Raw genomic sequence first — 23,470 nt, forward strand, 5'->3', positions numbered from 1 at the left:
AGGCACCTGGCAAACTAGATAGAAGACATAGCCTGAAATGGTGATACATTCTGGCAGTTTGGAAATGCCCCAACATGAAATCCTATAGGATAGGAATTTTGCCATTGATTTCAATTGGAACAGGATTTCACCCCAACACTTTAATTAAGAAAGAGTTCATTATAATTTACCATTTAGCATTTGTGTGTCTTATATTCTGTTGGTGGAAGGGACAAGATTTTGAGCATTGTAGGAGATGACTCACAATAAAGTGGGCAATTAACACTGTGACGCTGGCAGACCGGGTGCCAGCTCATGCCAAGGCTGACTGCTGACAAATATATGAGCAAGTCTGGCTCATCTGTGTGTTGATATTGTTAAAATAGGAATTAGAATTATAAGACTGTGTTTAGACTTTATGAAATGCTTGTAAGTTGTTGCATGCATTAACCTCACTTATAATATCTGTATCCCTTGTTATAAGATAATATTTAAGTGTTTGCCCTGTTAACTGTAAGACAGGAGAGAAGCATTAACAAGTGTGAAATACTAGTTTCCAAAAGAAGGCCCGCTATGCTATTGTGGAACATCAGAGAACAAGAGACTATTGTTTGCTCCCTTACCCACAAAAAGGAGCCCTGCAAGTGAATTCCCCTCAAAAGCTGAATTTGCAACTTAAGCCAAAGAAGGAAAGGAATAAAAAGCCATAACAAGGAGAAACTGACTCTTTTATGCTGCTTGACTCCCAGGGGCCAGGGTTACTAAGCATAAGCAAACCCCCTCCCACCCGGTGCTTGGCCTGGGGTAGCTGTAAAGGACATATAAAGCTTGTTTATTATAGATTAACTATATACTATTACTTTTTGAAAGTTAACATTGGAACTTATTTGTGTGTGCATATGTTTACATGCTTTAACCTTGTAAATAATTTTTATTTTATATTTCTAGTTAATAAACCTTTAGATAGTTTATTACACAAACATTGTCTTTGGTGTGAGATCTAAGGTGCAATTGACCTAGGGTAAGTGACTGATCCATTGGGACTGGGAGTAACTTGAATATTGTTGTGATTCTTGGCATAAGGAACCATCTATCACAAAAGCAAGCTTACCTGGGAGACAAGATCGCTCACAGTACCCTAGGGGACTGTCTGTGACTCCATGTTAAGGCTGGTATAGTGCTTGAGGAGTTTACCCTTGATACTTGGTTGGTGAAATCTAAGTATGAAACTCACAACAAATTTGGGGTTTCTACCCTCGTTCTTAACAGTCTCCCCTGAGGTTGGTGCTCACGCTCGTGAGCCACTGTGGGAAAACTTGACAAACACTTCTGCAGTCATCGGGCAATGGAATAGGCAGCAGGGTGTTGCAAGTTGATTAAATGGGCAATGAAACCAATGTCTCCATTAAGTCCATGGTTTTTAGTGTCCAGCAGAGTTATGAATTTAAGTGCTCAGTTTTGTCTTTTGAAAGTGCTGTGCAGGTTTCCTTTGAGGACAATTGGTAATTGTTTTGTGAAAAGGGTTTGTCTATGGGTTATAGGGTATGTTTGTCTTTTATCATTTTTCAATTAGTTTATTTGAGAGCATAGTGATTGTCTGGTTTCACCCATGTAGTTGTTGCTGGGGCATTTGATGCACTAGATAATGTACATCACATGTTGTGATAGGCATATGTAGGACCCATGATTCTTGAAAGGTGTGTTGCAAGGGATATTGATCATCACAGCAATGGTGATATGTGTGCAGGTTTTGCATCTGTTGTTTTGGCAGGGTCTGGTGCCACCATGAGTTGGTGTGTCCTGGTCTGTGGGGAACTTGCTTTTGACGATGAGCTTGGCAAGCCTGGGGGATTGTGTGAAGTTCAGAAGAGGGGTTCAGGAAACATTTCTTCAGGATGTGGTCCCCATAAGTATAGGTTGTAATTGTTTGATACCCCATATAAGCTCTAGTGTGTGGTGGCAAGTGACCACTAGGAATGTGCAATGACATTTTTTTAACTTGTATCGAAGCAGGTTGTCCTAGCATATTTGGGAGGTCCGATTCATGATGAAATCTACTTTTCTGGTGGCGTGTCCTTATATTCTTTGTAACAGTGTTGCCTATTATGTCCTGCCAGTGTAACATTGTTATAATTCACCCACCTCTTTTCACTGGTTGTGTATTTGTTTTATAGGTACAGTATCAAAGCACCAAGGGAAGCTACTGCCTCCAGCCTCTGTGGTATTTTGGCATGGTTCCTCACAATCACACAAATTGATGAAAGCTACATTCCTTTTCTCTTTCTAATTCTAGAAGACATGTTTTTCAACAATGCGTAGAAAATGTTCTCAGTTATATCTGAGTCATATTGCGTTTTGTTACTTATTGCAGTCATTTCACATTCTTGTACTACAAAATATGAGCTTCTGAGGAGGTACTACATTCTTCCAATGGTACAGTTAAAACTAGTTTGTTCTGCCTGAAATATCAGAAAATAATAAGTAATCCATCATGGTTTCATGACTATTCAGGTTTTTTTTTTTAATCCAGAGAAATATGAATTCTCCAAAAAACTCAGAATAATCAGGTCTGTTTGTGTTTCATTTACTTAACATACTCCTAGCCAGATTATACAACATGAGAGTGTAAAGTAATCAATAGCTTCTTCCATGACTATTTGATCCAGGCGAGGACTCAGAGAAGTCCTCCCTAATGATGCAAGGAAGCAAAAGCTATGCTTAGTCAGGCTGGGAGCTAGAGAGTGAGAGAAAATTCTAAATTGTCCAGTAGTTTTCAGAAAGGGCTAACTTCATATTCATTACAGCAGTCCTCCCTCTTCTCTATCACATTAGACCTTACAAGAATCCTGAGCTGTATCTGAAAAAAAATGTGCCCTAACTGAGCCTGTAAAGTAGTATTTGCACAGGTAAATCAGGTATAGTTACGGCATGTGCTGAAGTAAGTAACTACCTAATCGAAGAATGCAAATACCAGTTTCCAGGGGTAAACAAAATTTCTGGAAATGAATCATAGGTGTACACACTTCAGATTTTGGCCCTATATTATGAAGCGTTCTACTGTAGGCATATAAACTAAAATACACCCACAACAGCAATTCCAACACTCCCTTTCATTAATGCAACACATAATGACAATGGGCCTCATTTGGCCTCCAATTCTGTACATGGAAACAATTAAAGGTGTATGTCAGGATTTTACAATGATTAGACAACTAATTTCCAGATTGTGCGTACAAATGCTATAGAACATGCTTATTATTTAAGGATGCAAAATTGGACGTTATATTTTTAAATATTAGTCTCAATAAATCAGTTCTATTTTTTGTTTTATACAATATACCTTCAAAAGACTTAGCTGTACTTTTTAATCACATTTAGTCTCATTCAGTACTTTGAATTATTAAATCATGCTTTTGTACAGCTTTTGAAGACAAAATAAAATATAGAATTCTTCTCAGTTGCAGTTAAGATTCCTTTTAAGCTAATGTTATTTGTCTGTTCAGTACCGTAAGTGGTGCTGCTACAACTTAAACCTAATCAGTGCTAGATACATCTGTCCTGTGGGTCCTTCCTGTCAAGGATAAAAGTAATTGGTAGCTTGGGCACCTGGGATGCGCATTAATTTGGCAACACATTGCTTCTTCCCATATGGAATTGAGAGATTGCATTCCTGTGAAGTGACACTCTATCCATATTACTAGCAGTAGTCTGGAACTGACTAGGATCAAAATTTGGTTCCTACTCAATTTCACACTGCTACCAATCTCACAGGAATGCTTTACTGTAAATAATTATGATCTGAGTCAATTTCCTTTGTCAACAGGTAGGGCTCTATAAGTACAATGGGAAAACCAGAAGAGGACATGGAGAGTGAAAAACAAAGGGGGACAAAGGAACAGAGAGAGGAAAAATCCCTACTAATAAAATAACCAATCTTGGCAAACTCTAATATCCTATGCACTGTTTACAGAGTACAGTCTATTTTCTTAGTGCTGAGTGATGAATTACAAGATCTTGCCTTTTGTTTATTTGCTGGACTATATGGCTACACCAACAGTGCCTGGTTCTTTGAACTAGAGTTGTAGCCACCACTATTCAACTTTAATGATTTAGCCACATAATAAATTATTATTGTTACACAGAATTGATATTTTAAATTTCCCATCCGTGAACCAAGTGAAGTTCCTGTTTGGTATCTGTGCTGTTAATAGTAATTGTCATATTGGTGATGAGGAGAACTTTAATACGTACTGGATCAATTCATTTGGATATCCAGAGTGCACATTAAGTCAGTACAAGTGAAAGAAATGGTAGGCTTCTTTTGTATGTGTCATCATGAGTAACCTTAACATAGACAGAGTTTATTATTTCAGGAACAACAGAAGTCTTGTACTATGTGGCTAAGTATCCATTTGGCATAAAAAACATAAAAGTATTTTCCATGCTACTTATTACTCATAATGTATTCTCTTTTGATGAAGCAATGTGTTTGTAAAATAACAGATGACCACCACAATGTGTTTTGTTGATATACACCTAATGGGCCATTATGGAGCCTTTTCTTACTTTGTTCCAGCAGCATTGTATAATCAACAGCATTTACAATTTATTATCATTTTCTACAGGAATGAATTCTTCTTCTGATAAATGGACATTTTCTACGGCCATTGTAAAGAGCAGTAAATGCTCTAGAGTGCAAACACAGCACCTTTGCACAGGAAGATATATTGCATTATATACATAACATGCACACATGTATATGAGTAACTGTAAATGTGTATATGCACACATGTATGTGTATAACATATTCTTTTGTATGTGAATGTGTGCAAATAAACACACACAAATGAACAGATATACAATTAGATGTATAATGCTCTGCATACACATCCACACACCCCATTTCCACCTGTTAGCAGTCCACCAGGTCTACAGTAACAACGTGGGAAGAGAGTGGCTAGAACTTAGTTCAATTGGGGAAAGACCCTCTGACTCCCGTGTATACCAAGGATGCCAGCCATACAATGTAGTTTTTTTAGCACAAGTGACTATGTTGGTGCGGTTTTGTATTTTTGGCAAGTTATCAAGTTATCAAAGGTCAGTAGTAGATATAAAGAGAGGTGACACTGGCCTATATGCTTCTCCGCCAGGGGCTGGTGGGAGGGTGTCTCAGACCTATGCCAAAAGTTTGCCTCCCTCCAGCCTGGCAGTCCGAGGCCAACAGGATATCTGGTAGCCAGCATCAAAGCTGTCCTCTAGAGTCCAGGATGAAAAGTCAGATGAAAAGCAGTGACCTGCACAGCCATATAAACCCCATATTATAAAAGGACCAACACTGAATATATCCCGTTTGGCTAGTCAAGGGGTAGAAGTAGTTGATATGATATAAGGAGAGGTATTGATGTTCTGTGCCTACAGGAAACATGGTGGATGGAGAACACAGTGAAGGATTTGAGCTTAGATTGTGAACTCTTCCACACAGGTGAAAAATGGGTGTAATGCAATGGGTGGTAGTAAGAGGAGCAGATGAGGAAGATGGTGATTGAAATTTTTAGAGTAAATGACAGGCTGAGAGCTGAAAGAGTCCAAGTTAAAAAATGTGCTCTGTTTGTGATATCAGGGTATGCGCCTCAACAAGGAGGCAATGAAGAAGAGAAAGTTTCCAACAATGCTAACAGACACTAGCGGACACAGCAACACCAGAAGAGCTGATACTGGTATGTGGAGATATGAGTGCACAGAGAGGCAAAAACCAAAGGGAGTATGTAATGTGCTTAGGAAATATCAGTCTAGGCACAATGAATGAAAAGGGAAAGTGTTACTAGATATAGAATCATTGTACTAGACTTCGAGAAGTCATCTAGTTCAGTCCTCTGCACTCGTGGCAAGACTAAATATTATCTAGACCATTCCTGACAGGTGTTTGTTCAATCTGCGCTTAAAAATCTCCAATGATGGAGACTCCACAACCTCCCTAGGAAATGTATTCCAGTGCTTAACTACCCTGACAGTTAGTAAATTTTTCCTAATGTCCAACCTAAACCTCCCTTGCTGCAATTTAAGCCCGTTGCTTCTTCTCCTATCCTCAGAGGTTAAGAAAAACAATTTTTCTTCCTCCTCCCTGTAACAACCTTTTATATACTTGAAAACTGTTATCATGACCCCTCTCATTCTTCTCTTTTCCAGACTAAACAAACCCAATTTTTTTCAAGATTCCCTCACAAGTCATGTTTTATAGTACCTTTAATCATTTTTGTCACTCTTCTCTGGACTCTCTCTCTCTCTCTGGACTCTCTAGACACGTGTATTACCAATCAATGGATGGTAGCCAATACATGGTTCCAAAAGAAAGAGTCATTTGGTCATCAGTGGTGCATACCAAAGCTAGATTGATATGTTATTCCTGAGGAAATTTCAGTGGAATCAAGTTATGGACTGCAAAGTGATACCTAGTTAGATGGTAGCACAAGTTTTTCACAATAAAGATTGCAAATAAAGCCTCGGACAAGAAGGGAAAGACACAAGATTAAAGTATGGGAAGTTAAGGGGAAATGCAGCAGAGAAGTTTGCGGAAGCAGTACAGGATAAGCACCAGGAAACAGACATGACATAGACTCATAGACTTTGAGGTCATGACCTTCTAGTCTGACCTCCTGCACATTGCAGGCCACAGAACCTCACCCACCCACTCCTGTAATAGATCCCTAACCTCTAGCTGAATTACTGAAGTCCTCAAATCATGATTTGAAGACTTCAAGTTACAGAGACTCTGCCATTTACCCTAATTTAAATCTGCAAGTGACCCATGCTCCTGCTGCAGAGGCAGGTGAAAACCCCCCAGGATCTCTGCCAATCTGACCTGGGGAAAAATTCCTTCCTGACCCCAAATATGGTGATCAGTTTTTTATCCCTACCTGATGAACCTTCCTGTGGATGCTCTAACTCAGCAGTGGGCAACCTGCGGCTCGCAGGCTGCATGCAGCCCGTCAGGGTTATCCACTGGCGGGCTGCCAGACAGTTTATTTGCATTTGCATGGCTGCCCGCAGTTCCCAACATGCTAAAGGATTGGCAATTATTCGGTAAGATCTAAGTTATATATTGACCTGGGTATGTGGCTGGTCCTTTGGGAACAGAAGAACCCTTTGTTTGATGAAACTGGTTTTAAATAACCCCTCATCATTAAGTCTAGTGTCTGGGTGTTGAATCCAGGCCTGGAATACCCAAGGAGGCTGCATTTCTGACTTTTTGTTAGCCAGTGTGGTGAGACAGAAATTTACTTTTGTTACTGGTTTGGTATATCTTATGGAAGAATAACCATCAACTGAAAAGGAGGGAACTACCCCAAAAGAACATGGATTGTGGCATCAGCAGAGGCTTGTGGACAATGCAGATGGGGAAAACCCAGAGAGAGAAAGGAGTGGTAGTAGACCTGTGAAGTGCAGGTAGGAATTTAAAACAATAAAATTGCATGTAAAAGAAATAAATCAATTGAGTGCAAATGAAAGCAAATACAAAAAAAATCAAAGCATCAAGTGGACGGTAAAGAAGACTAAAGAGAGCTGAGCTTGTGAACTACCCACAGCTGGCTGACAAAAAGATCTATAGCATTGCAAAAGTAGACACAAAGGGACTGTAGTCAATTATTTTAGTTTAATTCCCATTTATTGTGTGATGTTATGATCAATCAATATGTTATATTACATATATTCATTGTATGTTATTAGAGTTAATTTGTAGGATTATAAAAGTATAAGATTGATCAGTATTTAGAGGAATCAAGTATTAGACATGAGTAAGACAAGCTGAAACACAAGAACCTGTAGGCTGAGGTAGGCTGCAAGCCTTTAGATTAGCTTTTTTGGGCCTTGGAGACAAGAAATGATGGCATAAATCAATGACTGAGAAATAACCCAAAAGATTATGGGAAAAGAGGTACCAACTGGTAATATTGTGAAAGTATAGTTGGGAAGATTAAATTTAAATGATAAAATGCTGCAACAGAAAATATTGTCTCCAACATATGCCTTAACCACAAAATAAAAATGGTATGTCAATGTTAATGAGAACCTACACAGCCTATAGAATGTGGGGTCCCTTGTGTTTGTAGGGGACACAGACCAATAAGAAATAGAGGGTTGACACTTTCATGTACATGCGCAGAATGTAGGTATAGACAGAATCACAGGATAAAAAGGGTGCCCAGAGTAGGAAAATTGAGCTTCCTATGGGAAACTCCAGCAGGAACCACTCCCATATTGATGATCAATCCATTAGAGAGCCTCTAATACCATCTAGGAGGATGAGAGTATGTCTGTAGGTATAACTGGTACATGGTACTTATCTTTAGGAATTGTATATGCTGTGTCATTTATAACTTTTTTTGTAATCTTAATAAAACTGCTAAAAAGATAGATGTCCTTGTAATTGTATGTTATTTGCCTATGGTTTCATGTCTTCCTATGGACTTCAGATCCAGAACAAACTGTTGAACTTTAGAGTGTAGCCGCTAGAACTGAACCCACTGCAGTATAATTAACATTAAATAGACTAAAAGGCTCCACAAAGGAGGATGGTACTGCAACACCATTTGTAAATGATGACCAGAGGAAACTTATAGTAACACCCAAACATGTGAAGGAGAAGAGGAAACAATACTTTGAGAGTCTCTTGAATGATGCAACTCCCTTTTGGGTGGAGTTGCTAACATGTGATCTTAATGTTGTGTCTGAGTCTGATATACAAGAGGAGCAGAAGAGAAATGCAGTCCAGGTAATGAAGAACAGTAGGGAAATAGGACCCAAAGAAGTGACAGCAGACCTGGTGAAAGTCTTGGGCAAGAGAAGCACAAAATGGATCAGCAGAATAGTTAAAACTGTATGTTCAGACAAGAGAATTCTACAAGATTGGCGCACACCTATCTTGCTTCCAATACATAAGAAAGGAAGTATCCACTGAGAGATAAAGTTACTGTTGCATGGGATGAAGATAGTGGAGCACATCTGGGATATGAGGAATAGGAGACTAGTGTAGCCCGTCCTCTAAGAAGAGTTCGGCTTTAGGAAATTATGAGGAACCACAGATGCTATGTTTGTAATTCAGGAAGTGATAAAGAAGTGGCTAGAGTATCAACAGGCTAGCTTCTGAACTTTGATAGACCTAGAAAAGGCATACAATACAGAGGAGAAAAGGATGCTCAAACCAGTGCTGAGGAAATATGTGTGAGGATTTAATAAATATGGTGAATACACTTGATAGATCATGTGAAACAGTGATCTGAACATGTTTTGGAATGACATGCCCTTTTGAAGTGAAATTCAGACCTCATCATGGGTCAGCCCTTGCCCTGCCACTGTTTATCATGTTGATGGACCATGTCAGCAGGAAGATCCCAATGGAAAAATGAGAAACTACTATATGCAGATGACATAGCAATAAAAGCATCCTCAAAAGTAGCCTATGGGGAAACAGTAAACTGGTGGTATGACCAACTAAACTGGCAAAGGATGAAAATGAACATGTCTAAGACTGAGGTCATGTGGGTCAGCAGCAGTGCCATGGGGAAACTGGACAGAGATTTATGGAGTGAGACTAGACCATACTGGCCAATCAAGTACCTTGGCAGCTGGAGTAATGGAAGACAGCAAGCTTGAATGTGAAACACAATCCAGGGCGGGGGAGTGCTGGAAGTGTGTGGAGTAACATTCAAGTCTTATGTATGCCACCAAGGCTGAAAGCCCAGATGTACAGAACAATAAGACACCCTGCAATGCTCAATGGTGCAGAAGCATGGGTCCTAAAGAGACAGGTTCAATGCCTACAGGTGTTTGAGACAAGATGTCTTTGCTCTATTAAAAGAGTTACATGAAGAGACTGATTTTTAAATTAATGAAGTCAAAGTACGTGATGTGGCTGACAAAATCCAAGATGCACCACTTCACTGGTTCAGCCACATACAGAGGATAAATGAAGAGGACCTGGTCAAGACAGCATGGCAGGAGAGAGTCCGTAGGAAACAGATATCCAGGTAAAGCTGTGGAAGTGATGGATGGATTGCATCAAAGAAGATGGTAAGCAAGTGGACCTTAGTGCCGCTTCGGACAGATGAAGGTGGCAGATACTTACATGATGACCCAAATCCAGATGATGGGATAAGGGGAATATGATATATGTGTGTGTGTGTATGTGTGTGTGTGCACATATGTATACACACACACACACACAATGCAATGTATATTGTGCAGCAGTGATATGGTCGCATACCAAGGTGATAGGTGTAAACACACATACAATATTAGTTTTTGTGCCCATTACTTTGGTATCTGAGTACCTAACAAATTTACTAATGAGAACATAGGGGTCAGTTCCTCCCCTGTACTCTGTCTGCTTTGCCCATGTTGCCAAACTGCTCTTAAGTCAGCACCAACCAACTTCAGAATAGGGGAATCCTTAGGAGTGAAGAGCCACTGGTATGGGTCCTATAACACCCCACTTCCTGAACTCCAGTACAGGGGGTATGACCAGGGCATTCCTATGCTCTTCTGCCAGTCCCTTGGGGATGTGAACAGTTGGGTGTAAGCTAGAGTGGCGATGACTCTGCTGTAACTTAAGTCAGGGCCTGCACTGACTCCCAGATAACCAAAGAGTATGAGCATAAATACTCTTCCACCCCCACCCAACCCCCAAACTATGCTGAACATAATTCAACCACAGCTCAGGATAGAGTCCAAGGAGTCTAAGAATGAAGCTTTAGGTCTTAGGGATATACTGCTGACCTTTATCATATTTAAACTTAGGAAAAGGCAAAGACACTTTACATTACTTTAAACAAAATGGAATCTGATGCTCTGTAAAATTATATGTCAGTAATATTGCATTGTTGAAAAGGTCTTCTGCTCTGTCTTGGAGATGGTGTTTTGGAGATTATGGGAAACAGGTCAGGTAAACATGGACTTTGTAATTCATAGAGAATAGGGTTGGTGTGTTAGTCACTTTAGAATGGAAAAAAATCTATTTTGTTCCCTTTTGTAACATGGGTATGAAACTGAGGGCGATGAGCTGAACTCTGAATCCACTCATCTCTGATGGGACACGCTTTTCATTAGGAAAATAAACCTGAAAAAAGTTAACTATAAATTATAAGTGAAACCCATCTGAATATTTAAGCAATTTTGAAGTTAATCATTTATAAATAGGGTTGCCAGGAGTCTGGTTTTTAACTTGAACGCCTGGTCGAAAAGGGACCCTGGCAGCTCTGGTCAGCATTGCTGACCAGGCTGCTAAAAGTCTGGTTGTAGAACAGCAGGGCTAAGGCAGGCTCCTTGCCTATGCTGGCTCCGTGTTGCTCCCAGAAGTGGCTGCCATGTCTGGCTCTTAGCTGGGGGGCCAGGAGGCTCCGTGCTCTGCCCCTGCCCGGCGTGCCAGCGCCAACAGTGCAGCTCTCACTGGCCGAGAACCATAGCCAGTGGGAGTTGCTGGGGTGACACCGTGGACTCAGGCAGTACACAGAGCCCCTGTCCCCTCCACCTAGGAGCTGGACATGCTGGTCGCTTCTGAGAACCACCTGAGGTAAGTGCCGCCTGGCCAGAGCCTGCACCCTGAACCCCCAGCCCAGGTCAGCACCCCCTCCCATACCCTAACTCTCTTAGAGAACCCTAAGTCCAACCCCTGCCCCAGCCCTGAGCCCCCTCCCACACTCTGAACCCCTCAGCCACAGCCGGGAGCCCCTGTCTGCACCCCAAAACCCTCATCCCCAGCCCCAGCCCCACCCCAGAACCCGCACCTCCAGCCAGAGCTCCCTCCTGCACCTTGAAACCCTCACTTCTGGCCCCACCCCAGAGCATGCACCCCTAGACAGAGCCAGAATCCCCTCCTGCACCCAAACCCCATGCCCCAGCCTGGCGAAAATGCGTGAGGGTAGGGGAAAGTGAATGACAAAAGGAGGGATGGAGTGAGCAGAGGCAGAGCTGTGGGGAAGGGGCAAGGAAGGGTGGGGCAAGGGTGTTCAGTTTTATGTGATTAGAAAGTTGGCAATCCTATTTAGAAAGATCCATGGTGCCAAAATGAGCTACACTGAAAGGATGTAGAAGTGTATCCAGATCATTTACTGTACATCAAGAACCCAAGATGTGATGAGCAAAATGTTCAGTTGGGATTACATTAAAGAGATGTAGAACTTGATGTAACCTTTTGCAATTTTGCAGAACCAAGGGAAACATCTCCCACAAACACATTCTGGCAGCAGCAGCTGGGAAACTGAAACCGAAAGTAAAACATTTGCCTTACACTCTTGAACTTTGATGTATGTCTATCCACACCACAATTAGACAGCTAAGGCTAAGGGGCTGTTTAATTGTGGTGTAGACATTTGGCTTGGGCTGCAGCGTGAGCTCTGGGATCCTCCCACCTCGCAGGACCCAGCCCAAGCCTGAATGTCTAAACGACAATTAAACAGCTCCTTAGTCCAAGCCCTGCGACCCCAAGTCAGCTGGCACAGGCCAGGTACGGGATTTTAATTGTACACTAGACATATCCTAAGAGCCTACAGAAAGGAAAAGGAGCCTCTGGGACTTCAGTGGTCCATCTAAATTAGATGCCTGAGACTAAGAAGGCCTGTAGCAAAAGCGGAGATGTCAACTGGCTGGTAGTCTGACAGACGTGCCTGGACAGCCAAGAGGAAGGAATCCTGCACTGGTCTTTTGAGCTCTGTTTAACTTCATTTTAATAGAAAAAGAAAGAAAGAAAGAAAGAAAGAAAGAAAGAAAGAAAGAAAGAAAGAAAGAAAGAAAGAAAGAAAGAAAGAAAGAAAGAAAGTTCAGTAACAGCATTCTGTGTGACATCATACATCTTAAATAATGTTAATGAAGTAGCTTAAAAAAGCTTTCAAACTTTCCTCAATGAAGCTGCAAATGGCAGATATGCTGTGAGTACAGTTATGAACCATCTGAATTAGCTTCACATATATGCCACTGGCACAATAAACATTTTTACACAATATGCATACTGACTATTTCAGTTGGCACTTCTTGTGAATTTGTCCACATAAACCACTAAGCAGGTTGCCTTTTCACCACAGCTATGTCATTACTGTGAACAAGTGAGCATGTGGTAGAATTTAATCCAAATCAAACACTTGCTAAGATCATTACTAAGCTATATATTGTAGGGCTCCATTACATTGTAAATCTTGAATGATAAAAAAAAAATCTCTTGCTCTTGAACTTTAGATCTAGAGACTGCTTTAGAAGAACAAACACTTCTTTGAGTTATAACTTTCCTATATCAAAGGGGCAAGAGAATTATATCCTTCCTTATTTATCTTGTAGGGCCATCATAATGCTATTTGGTGGTTTACAAAACTGTTTTGGTAGGTAATTGCTATTTTCCTGTAAGGTTGGAAGAATCAGATTTAACTAGCAAGTCTGTTCATTCAAATCAAAATAGCTTGTTTGTAGAGCAACATACACTGTCAAAAAGACAAACTGCTGTTGGCTCTGTTTTTCAGCTGTCAGCTAGGGAATGAATGAGAGAAAGCAGGAGAGATTTAAGAGAGAGAAATGATATGATTTATATCAACACTGTTTTAATCACTTCACACTATGGATTTATTTTAAATAACACAGTTTAAATAGGTTCCATATTTATGTAAGTTTTTGCACAGATTCAGAAAAATGTTTTCTAGATATTTTTATTGAAATATGACATGATCCAGTTTAAATAGGGTTGATACAGATGAAAAATCTATATCACTGAGTTAGGGCTACAATTGAAACATTTCTGCTCATTAAATGATACTAGACAATGTAGCAATCCATGGAGATTTTTTTATGCTTTTTTGGCTTGGAAGTGTAAATTTACACAGAGACTTTCTTCTTTGTCACATTTGTGAAATTTAGCCCATTATTTGCCCATCATATTGAATAAAATTTATTAATCCACAAAAAAAATCAAGTAATTAAACAATGGGAAGTGTGATAATTTGGGATTAAGGTTGTAAGGAAACAAAACAATTAAAATGCTGCTATCTTGTTTAAATAACTTAACTGTCAATACAACTGGATAAGTGTCCACTAATGAACTGGAGAACTATTAATCATACTGGTCCAGATTCTCAGACCCTTACTCACACTGATGTGCAGTTATTCCATGAGTAGTCCAATTGATTTCAATAGGACTATTTGCTTGAGTGACTACTCACCATTGCAAGTAAGGGGTGAATAATCTGGCCTGTCGGATGTAATGGAAGGATTTCACCATTTCATGGTGACCGTGGGATCTAAAGTAGTTTTCACATTTCAAAGAGGCAGATTAGTAGGGCACAAATGAGGAGTTACAAGGTCCCTATGCAGCAGAATAAAGAAGTGGGCTTCCCAAATGTGCTGAAAAGATGACACTGGAGTCGAATGAAGGGAAAAGGACATGTGCTCTAAGAAACATTAATGTGCTACAAATTAAAAGCCAAACTTGCCATGAGAACTACTGTGTATGTTTCTGAGTTTGCTAATATATACAGTGTGTTTTTAATTTTTTTAATTCTTGTTGGCTGGTTTCTCATCAGTTTTTATTACATATTATTTATATGTGTAGCACCAACAGCGGGATTGGTAATGAAATTTTACCATTGGCAAAATTGCAAATGGGTAGGAAATTCATAAGCACAGATGTGCATTGAAATTCACCAGTTATCTACCTAGGGGGAAGGGATAGCTCAGTGGTTTGAGCATTGGCCTGCTAAACCCAAGGTTCTGAGTTCAATCCTTGAGGGGGCCATTTAGGGATCTGGGCCAAAAATTGGGGATTGGTCCTGCTTCGAGCAGCGGGTTGGACTAGATGACCTCCTGAGGTCCCTTCCCACCCTGATATTCTATGATCTATCTATTGCTTTGGTCTTGAAGCATAGTACAAATCTTGATGCAAGAAGGAAATCAGTCATCTCAAACAGCCTATTAGACTAGATGGATGCCCTGTTCGGGCACACATAACAGCCATTATGAATTTAAGAGCCAGGCCAACTCCTGAGTTATTCTAATACCCAAGTTTAAGTGTTGCTTTTAAAAAAAAAAAAAACTCATTTCCCGTTCAGGCAAACACCCACTGACTTAAATGGATGTTTGTCTGACTAGGGTCCAAGTAAAAATGGAATAAGGAACTCTGAATTTGTTTCTTGTTATTAATCTTTTGGAGAAAACATCATAGCACCTTTAACTTTATAGCCAGAGAATTATCAGATATAGGCAAAAGGGATCTCAGTTTAATGAAGACCTGTCTTAATAAGCAAAGAATACAAATATGAAATTGGTACTAAAATATGCTCAGCATAGACACTGAAGAAAATACATTTTATAATAGTATCAAGGCTCATCCTAGCATGAAAATGTCCTATAGAATCCTGGAGCTGTAACAGCCTAATAAGGCCCTATCAGAAAAAAAGTCAATAGTGGAACTGAGAAATTCTCAGTGGTAGCAAACCACAGAAGTTTGAGAAAGATTTTCTTTGGGGTTTCAGTTAATTGGAGTATGATGTGTTTCAAATTCAGGGAGCTGTATTTCTCCTGTAGAGCAGAGCATTTGGGGGCACTCAGTTCAAATTTCCGACTGCTTTTTATTGTTTCCAAGCATTAAGTTTCAGAACACAACAGTAGTCCTATTGATTCTGCAGTGGAAACCACAAGGGATTAGTAGAAACCAAAGAAGATCAGATGAAATATTCTAGTGGAAAGTGCTGGAATTTTAACTAGGGGAGCTGAAGCAGGCTGTCCCTTGGAGCTCCTCTGGGTTCTGATGCTGCAAACTAGGGAGGGATGGAGGCAGCCATCTCCTCTGAAGATGTGGCAGGTAGAAGAGTGGGCTATCCAGGTACCCACCCATGAAATACTCTGAAAGGAGGAGGAGGATTGGCAGCTGCCCCAAAAGAAGAGGGCTCAGTACAGTGCTAAAATGATGAAATTTAATGGCCTATGACTAGATGTTTTAATGGTCCCTTCTGGTCTTAAAGTCTATGAATATATGAAAGGGGTTTGCATGCCAATCCACATCCAGGAAGATGAAATATCTGGGAGGGAGACTGAAAATGAAAATGGCAAAGGGATGTGAGCCTGGGTCTGCTTGGTGGAAACGGACTCAAATGACTTGTATGTGTTAGTGGAAGCAAAACTGGGATAAGCATATGCAAACAGGTGCATATATATAGGTTCATATCTGCATTTTTGCTGGTAGTGAAACACCCAAATGAACTCAAGTGTCTGTGATAGGTTCTCTTGTGAAGGGTTCTCATAGCTCTTGTCTGAAGCTGAATTTAATTTCTTTTTGAAATAATCTTTTAATTAAAAATCAACAAAAGTCAAGTATTCTTTAAATTATTAATATCCTTGTGCCAAAATAAAATAAAAATATATTGGAAAAAGTATTTTTCCTCAGTGCAATGTTCATTAATGAACATATCTAGTGGCAGTTGGAGTAGTACAAGGAATTTTGTAAAAATCCTAATTTTAAAAAAATTACAATTTACATTTTTATAGGACAAGTTTTTTTTAGTTTAGTTTCATTCACATTGCTGCCCTGCATACTAATCTCTGCTTTGCATTGTTTCCATCTGCATCCTTCCTGCCTAGCCAAAGCTCATTTGAACCCTCCAGCAAAATGAATTTGATCACTAGGCAGAGATATAATAGTTTAACTTAAATCATCTTTGCAAAATTATCCTGAAAAATTATAAACACTGGCTCAAAACTGAGTCACCTGCTCTCACCTTAATAATTAAAGGCTGAGCAAGGCTGAGCAAATTCATCTCATGAAATTTTGCCACTTTTCTGCGTGCGGAACGTCTGTGAATAGATTGAGATTTCCTTAAATTTATTCATTATTCAAATTCACCTGACACATTTTTAATGAGATTCAACACCATCTTTAATCCTATGGATATATTGCGAACAGTTCACTTGGTGTATCTGAGCTTGTGTCAGCTAGCTCGAGATGGGTCACACAAGCTACATGATATTCTTTGTGTTCTCTGATTGGACGAACATCTCTCTTATCAGGTGGAAGTTCTGGAGCTCTAAATCTCTCAATAATTTTGGGAGAAGGTGCAGATACATAGAATTATGGAATTTCAGAAATTTCACTCTCTCATCCACTCAAGCCTTTTTCAAGGGATTCTTCCTAGAATAATTTGGCTCCTGTAAAATGTATTTACTGGGTGCAGAGGTTACAGCAAATATTTTCTCACTATATTCACGTAAAGACATTTTCTGTATATGTGCGGTTCTAGTTGTGAAAGGTACTGTCAGATTATTGTCTAATCATTTAACTGCCTAGGTCACATGCCAGGGCATGGAAAATCTCTTAGGATACTGGTCTCCTTGTGGTGTTAAGCAGTGTTCCATCCAGACCCAATACACCAAGAGCACTACATTTACTAGCTGGCAATTTTCTGTCATTCTTCCCCAGTCATTGTTACAAAATGTGTGTGTGTGTGTGTGTGTGTTCATTGTTGTAGCAGCAAAGGTAGTGGCACCTTCTCTTTTGGCTGCACCTAGCCGTCTTATATGCTTTATGGTCCAGATGCGGGCTTGGGCCCTAGCACTGCAGCTTTGGGACTGTATAAACTGAAGAACTCTGAGTAATAGCAGGGCTAGCAAGTGAACCTGCAGCCAGATATATCCCAGCTTCAGTCAAGGTTATAAAATCAAGAAGGTTGTGTGGCAGTTCCATCTGTCAACATTTGTCAAGGTCTGCTGGCCTTTTTTCTGGGCCTATTTTTTCCACCATCTGGCTCAGGCGCTCTGACAACTGCCATTCAGAGATAAGCAAATCAGTTCACCTTGGCCACACGTATAGATAGCAGGAAGATCCTATCCATCCCCTTCCTACTTTGAGCCCTCATTCTTCCTTTGCTACTTCTGCCCCCATTCCCAGACACTACGGTGGGGAGTTACCCCTTTGCTTGGTGACTCTTACTTCCTAGTGCTTTCCTTTCTTCCTTTGCATGTGGCCCGATGGGGTGGGGTGGGGTGGGAGGTAGACAGGTTCACATATAATTTACTGTGCCACACTTGGATATGGACTTGTGCTTGGCTTTAAAATTCCCCACCAAACCCATAGTCTCAGATTCCTGTCAAAAGACTGGTCAAGCAGGAAACGGTAATGACAGCAGATTGCTGTGGCTACTCTTGCAGGACCACTCTTTGCCTCATTCGGCCTCATACTGTTGCTAGGGCTATTGATTTGGGGCTCATTATCCCTCTCTGATTCTCTCCCTTCTCCTCTCACCTCCCCTCTCCTACCTCCTCCCCTGACACTCTCAAACTCACAAAGCAATTACAAACAAAATGTACAAATGCTCATACAAAGCACATTTAAAACTCACTATCTCGAAGTCTTAACATTTTTGTTAAGCAAAACTCAACTGATTTGATGTGCATGGAAAGTGAATACAAAAGGGACACTTGGATAGACCAAAGTACATTAATTCCTTAATTCAAGCAAATAGTCAAGGAAAGATACTCATAATATTTGGTGCAGCTCTATGAGAACTAGATCCAAAGTGCACTGAAGTCAGTCAAAAGACTCCATCTGACTTCAGTGGGCTTTGGATCAGGCCAATAATAATCATAATGTGAAAACTGATGATAATGAAACAACTTGTCTGTCAAAACAAATTACTCGCCTCAGGTGACTGAGTGAGTAGATTTTTTTTAAGGCTGGGTGGGAATATTACAAGGCATACAGACAGTGGCTGAATCCAGTGGCTGCTGTCTGCTCCTTTTTAGGTGGCTGATGTACCTGTGTTATCCTGATGGGAAAGCCAGAAGAGGTACACTTTGATCAAGATATTTGTGTGATGACTTTTTGTATTATAAAATTACAAACACTACACATATAAATATGAAATAATACAGATTTGAAATTGCAATAATAATCATACTTTCTACCAGTGCAATGGGAGATGGGGCATGATGGGTTCTCTTTGAGGAATTCCTGCGCCACTATGGATTCTTACAGGATGATTTTGCTTTAAAATTTGATGAAAACCAGGCAACACCAGGAGAATGACATCAACCTGTATCCATATCCTGTTAAATTATAGTATGAGGATTTGACATTTGACCAGGGTTGACACTGGCTTCTCTGTAACAACTGCATTACAGATTGCAACATCCCATATCATTCAGAAACAACCCCTCAGGATTACAAAAAAAGTACAAGGGATTTGACATATGATGGCCTACCAAAATACTGAAAGAACACATTTCAAGGATGGCTTAACTCTCCATCTCAAAACATAATACTTGGAAGAAGAATATTAATACCATATTGGATGCAGGTCTCAGATCTTACCTTTGTGGCAGCATCAAAACAGACAAAACCCATGCCGAAGTCAATAGTAAGCCCCATAAGATGACTCTCCAAAACACAGGCATATGTCTTGCACTGTAAAAATCAGAAAACACAGTTACTATACTAAGTAGCACTGCACTTGTCTGTTAGCTCCAGTAAATTCTTTTTGTTTGCTCCAATGCACACATCTCAAAATTATTGTCAGAGAAAGGATTGCGTATATGTATTAGGTCAATTTCATCCCAGTTGTAGCTCAAACTAGTGGATTTACATCAGAGAGGAAATTGTGCCTTTAGAAGGAGCCTTTAATTTTATTTTGAAAAAACAAAAACATAATTCAAAAGTAATTTTAACGGATTACTGTAGCAACTGATAAAAAGAAAGTCTCGTTTTATAGCCAGATTTTTCAATGATTTTAGAAGATAAAACAGAGTACCATCACTAAACCTTCTTATATCCAGACTTAGAATAAATAACTGTGTTTGCAAAGAAAATCTGTTTGAGATGCTGTTTGCTTCTTTGTTATCTGCTCAACCTCAGTGGTACAATATGGTGAAAAAGAATTTATGCAATCAAAAGAGAACTTTCATTGTTGACTAGCAGACAATATGTAGCTCTAACCATAAGCTTTTATGAGAAAACCTTGACATTTTAAATGGCATTCGTTCTTTGGTTTCTTTTTTTAAGAACATGGCATTTTGATATACGACATGAGAAATCAATTAGTGACATTTTCTTGATCAAACTGAGCTCTCTACTTCAAAGCAGGCTTCAGGTTCGTAATGGCAGTCTTGCAATGTTCAACACAAATTCTGATTTCCCTTGTCAAAAATATTTAATTATGTCAAAATCTGATGCACCAAAGTGCTTTAAAAGACCATGTTTCACACAGCTGCATCACAAGGGAAAATGTGGGAAATTTTTATGGGAATTTTACTTTTCAGATTAAAGTCAGAGACAATTAAATTCCCCAAAATCTTTGCCCTGAAGACCCTAAGCAAGAGCACAGATTGAAGGATTTTTCATTTTCATCCAGTTCATGGATGTTAATACAATGTGCATGCTGTGTCACAGGACTGAATATTAATTATTAATATTGACATAAATCGGTTATTCTTGTACTGTTTTTATGAAGACACTTATTTCTATGGAACTGTGACTATCAATGAATCTTAAATAAATAGCATTTATTAAAATTTCTCTTTACCAAGAAACACTCCACCAAAACACTATCTTATTTTTCTCATGGTGCTGGCTTCAGAGCTACCCCAGATGTGGACACCATAGGTAAATTCCTGGGCTCACTAAAGTTAATTGGAACATCTTTATTATTGTTTCATGAGTTTTTTTAACAATTCTAAGACTTTTGCCCCAAAACATAAAAGCATAGGAGTTGTGGGTGTTCAGAGCTTCCAAAAGCAAGGCCATATTTAGTTAGGTGCCTGAATATGGATTTAGGGGTTTACTTTGAGAAACCCTGGTTTGGAAATGTTGACCTTATTGTCTCCTTAAATATAGAAACTTAGGATAGAATTTTCAAAAGTGATCAGTGTTGGCCTAACTCTGACGACAATGGGAGTTTTATCATTTACTTCAGGAGGAGCAGAGTTAGGCTGACGCTGAGTATTTTTGAAAATCTTACCTTTAATATTTTAGTAGTTATATGTGTCCTGGTGTATTATTGCATCTTTAAACAATTTTCATTGAAATATGTTATATAGCAGGAAACCTGACAATGACAAACACAGAGTAATTTTCATAGTACAAACACAATAAAGTCAAGAGCTAGGGTATTTGATGGTTGTGGAAAATATGCATTGCAGATATTCATATCACATCTTTTTGACATTTTTATTACTGTAAATGCCATTGATTTACATGAATGAAGTGCTATTTCGACATTAACATTGTACCACATAAGGGGCACCCTAAATAAATAAACACACACACACACACACACTTATTTATTTTCAGCTATGAACAGAATGGCTTTACTTTTTGAAGCACACTTAAACGGGCAGCCCCCTGAAGACAAGGACCACAAACTACATTTTCTTTGTGGAAAGGTTCTTCTGCTCTAAAAAGATGAACCATGTACACCTGCTTCTTAAATTGCAAGAAACATTTATTACTTGATATATTATTCTAGGATTTGAACACAGACATTTTGAAAACTTTAAGCTAAGTACACTTTGTGGAACTGAAATAATTGCATCTTGTTCAGTTAATATGCTGGCTGATATACAGGTGCACTACTTTTCTCTCCAGGATAGAATATGGTGATGGCTGCATCAAGACACATACCATAGTTGTTAGATAAACTGTACAAGCACATCACATAATTCAAGGCTTTCAGCTTCAAATATGCAGACTTCTAGCACCTAAACTAAAGTAAAATCTCCATTAGTTGTCATTAGGGCAGATATGAAATTTTTCTGCCAGTCACTAGACAGAGTGAGAAATGACAGAGCAGTTCTAGTTCCTTCCTGTAGGGAGAAGTTGTACACACACACTTCAACCATTTGACCATGCAACATGTGAACTGCAATTTATTTTGATGTGGTCCCATTCATTAAAAAGGTTAACTAATGCTATGTTAAGAAAACTCCCACTTTTATTCAAAAATCAGGGTTTCATTTTGTAGGTTTACCTTCATATTTTATTTGTTGTTGTGTTTTCAGAAGTGAGAGGCAGTTTTCACTGCAAAAGTATTGTAAACATGCTATGATATTATAAACATTAAATCTTTTCCCCATGGGTCAAATATGGGGGGCGGGGGAGGGGGAGATGATTTTGGCTTTGGCAACATTTCATCCCATTGAAGGAAAAAATGGGTTCACATTTATAAAGTAGCACATTTCACACTCGATCAGATTTATGAATTCCCAAATATTGAAAATCTCTCAGGTTTTGCATGCAAAGCAAAAATTGGTAGCGGAAGAGTTCTATTATTAACTCACTACAACATGTATAAAACAACAACTGCTTTATTTACATTGCTCCAGCTACCTTAAGTAAACATGAACACTACACTGAGGACTAAAATTTGTCAAAAAGACGGTATCTCAGACTGGGAATAACAGTCTGCTCTAACGGAGCTGACCTCCTATTCCAACAGCATAATCAGCAACTCCACCCATATGGAAGATCAGTCTCAATCTATCACTTCAGCCTAAGGTTTCCGCTCATCTTTTTAACTCCTAGAAATCTTGCAGAGGTATCTAAAACACAATTAGCAGAGTAAAAACAAACAAACATAAAAACAGGTAAAATTTATAATGGCCTTTGACCAAATGAGACTTTAAGGTCTTTGGGACAGGGGCCATCTTTTGTTCTGTTGTTTGTACAGCAGTGAGCACAATGTGGTCCTGATCCAGGATAATTAGGGCTCACAGGCACTGTGGTAATACAAATAATAATCCTAAGTAATAATTCATTATTACTAAATTGTTGCAGTGAGTTTGGAATATGCACTATAGGATAAAGGTAAACCTAGTTAACTCTATTTATTCTGGGTGTCTTCTCATATTGAATTACTCTGCTATCTTTAATTCAGCTCCTCCTTCATGAACTTGGAGAGAATAAAATGAAGAATACTACCCAGGTACATGGATAATGCCAAAGTTATTACAGGTTTAAGGAAAACCCTTAAAGGTGTACTAAAAACTATAACAAACCATGGAATGATTTCACATTGATTATTGGTTTCCTACACAAAAACATGAAACCTTGTCAAAAATGTGTCCCAAAAAAACAGCCACAAAATATTTCCTCTCTCAGTCCCAGTACACTCCCACAGTATGGAATCTTAAACTGGGTTCATGAATAATTCAGGAGCTCAGCTCCAGAAGATGACAGCCCAAAGTACTATGTTCCTCAGACCCTACGCCCTCAGTTCACACTACAGTTCCAAGGAGGTGTTTAAATTATGGAAGGCGTGATGTGCTGTGAGCATATTGTAAGCTATTTCTGAAGCTTGGAGAACCTGAAAACACTTGGGTTATTGGTTCAAGAATCAATTCAGACTTTAAAACTCAACTTTTCAAGCACAGAACTTCCATGGGGGCAAACTTTACAATGTAATCACAAGACAGACTACACAATAATACTCATCTTCTGGAGTGAACAGCTAACATAAAAACAAGAACAATAGTAAGA

The 23,470-nt window shown here is 39.3% G+C and overlaps 1 protein-coding gene across 3 annotated transcripts in view; it reads right to left on the bottom strand.

Annotated features, from left to right (window-relative positions):
- The window catches only part of SNTG1 (syntrophin gamma 1), an 814,219-nt gene that overhangs the window by 29,319 nt on the left and 761,430 nt on the right, over window positions 1-23,470 (bottom strand). For all 3 annotated transcript variants that reach the window (XM_074944402.1, XM_074944401.1, XM_074944403.1), the window contains one exon: window positions 19,313-19,405. In XM_074944402.1, the coding sequence (XP_074800503.1) occupies window positions 19,313-19,405 (93 nt within the window). The remainder of the gene's footprint in view (window positions 1-19,312; window positions 19,406-23,470) is intronic.

Source organism: Natator depressus, chromosome 2 (genome assembly GCF_965152275.1).
Source record: "Natator depressus isolate rNatDep1 chromosome 2, rNatDep2.hap1, whole genome shotgun sequence".
Classification (NCBI taxonomy): domain Eukaryota; kingdom Metazoa; phylum Chordata; order Testudines; family Cheloniidae; genus Natator; species Natator depressus.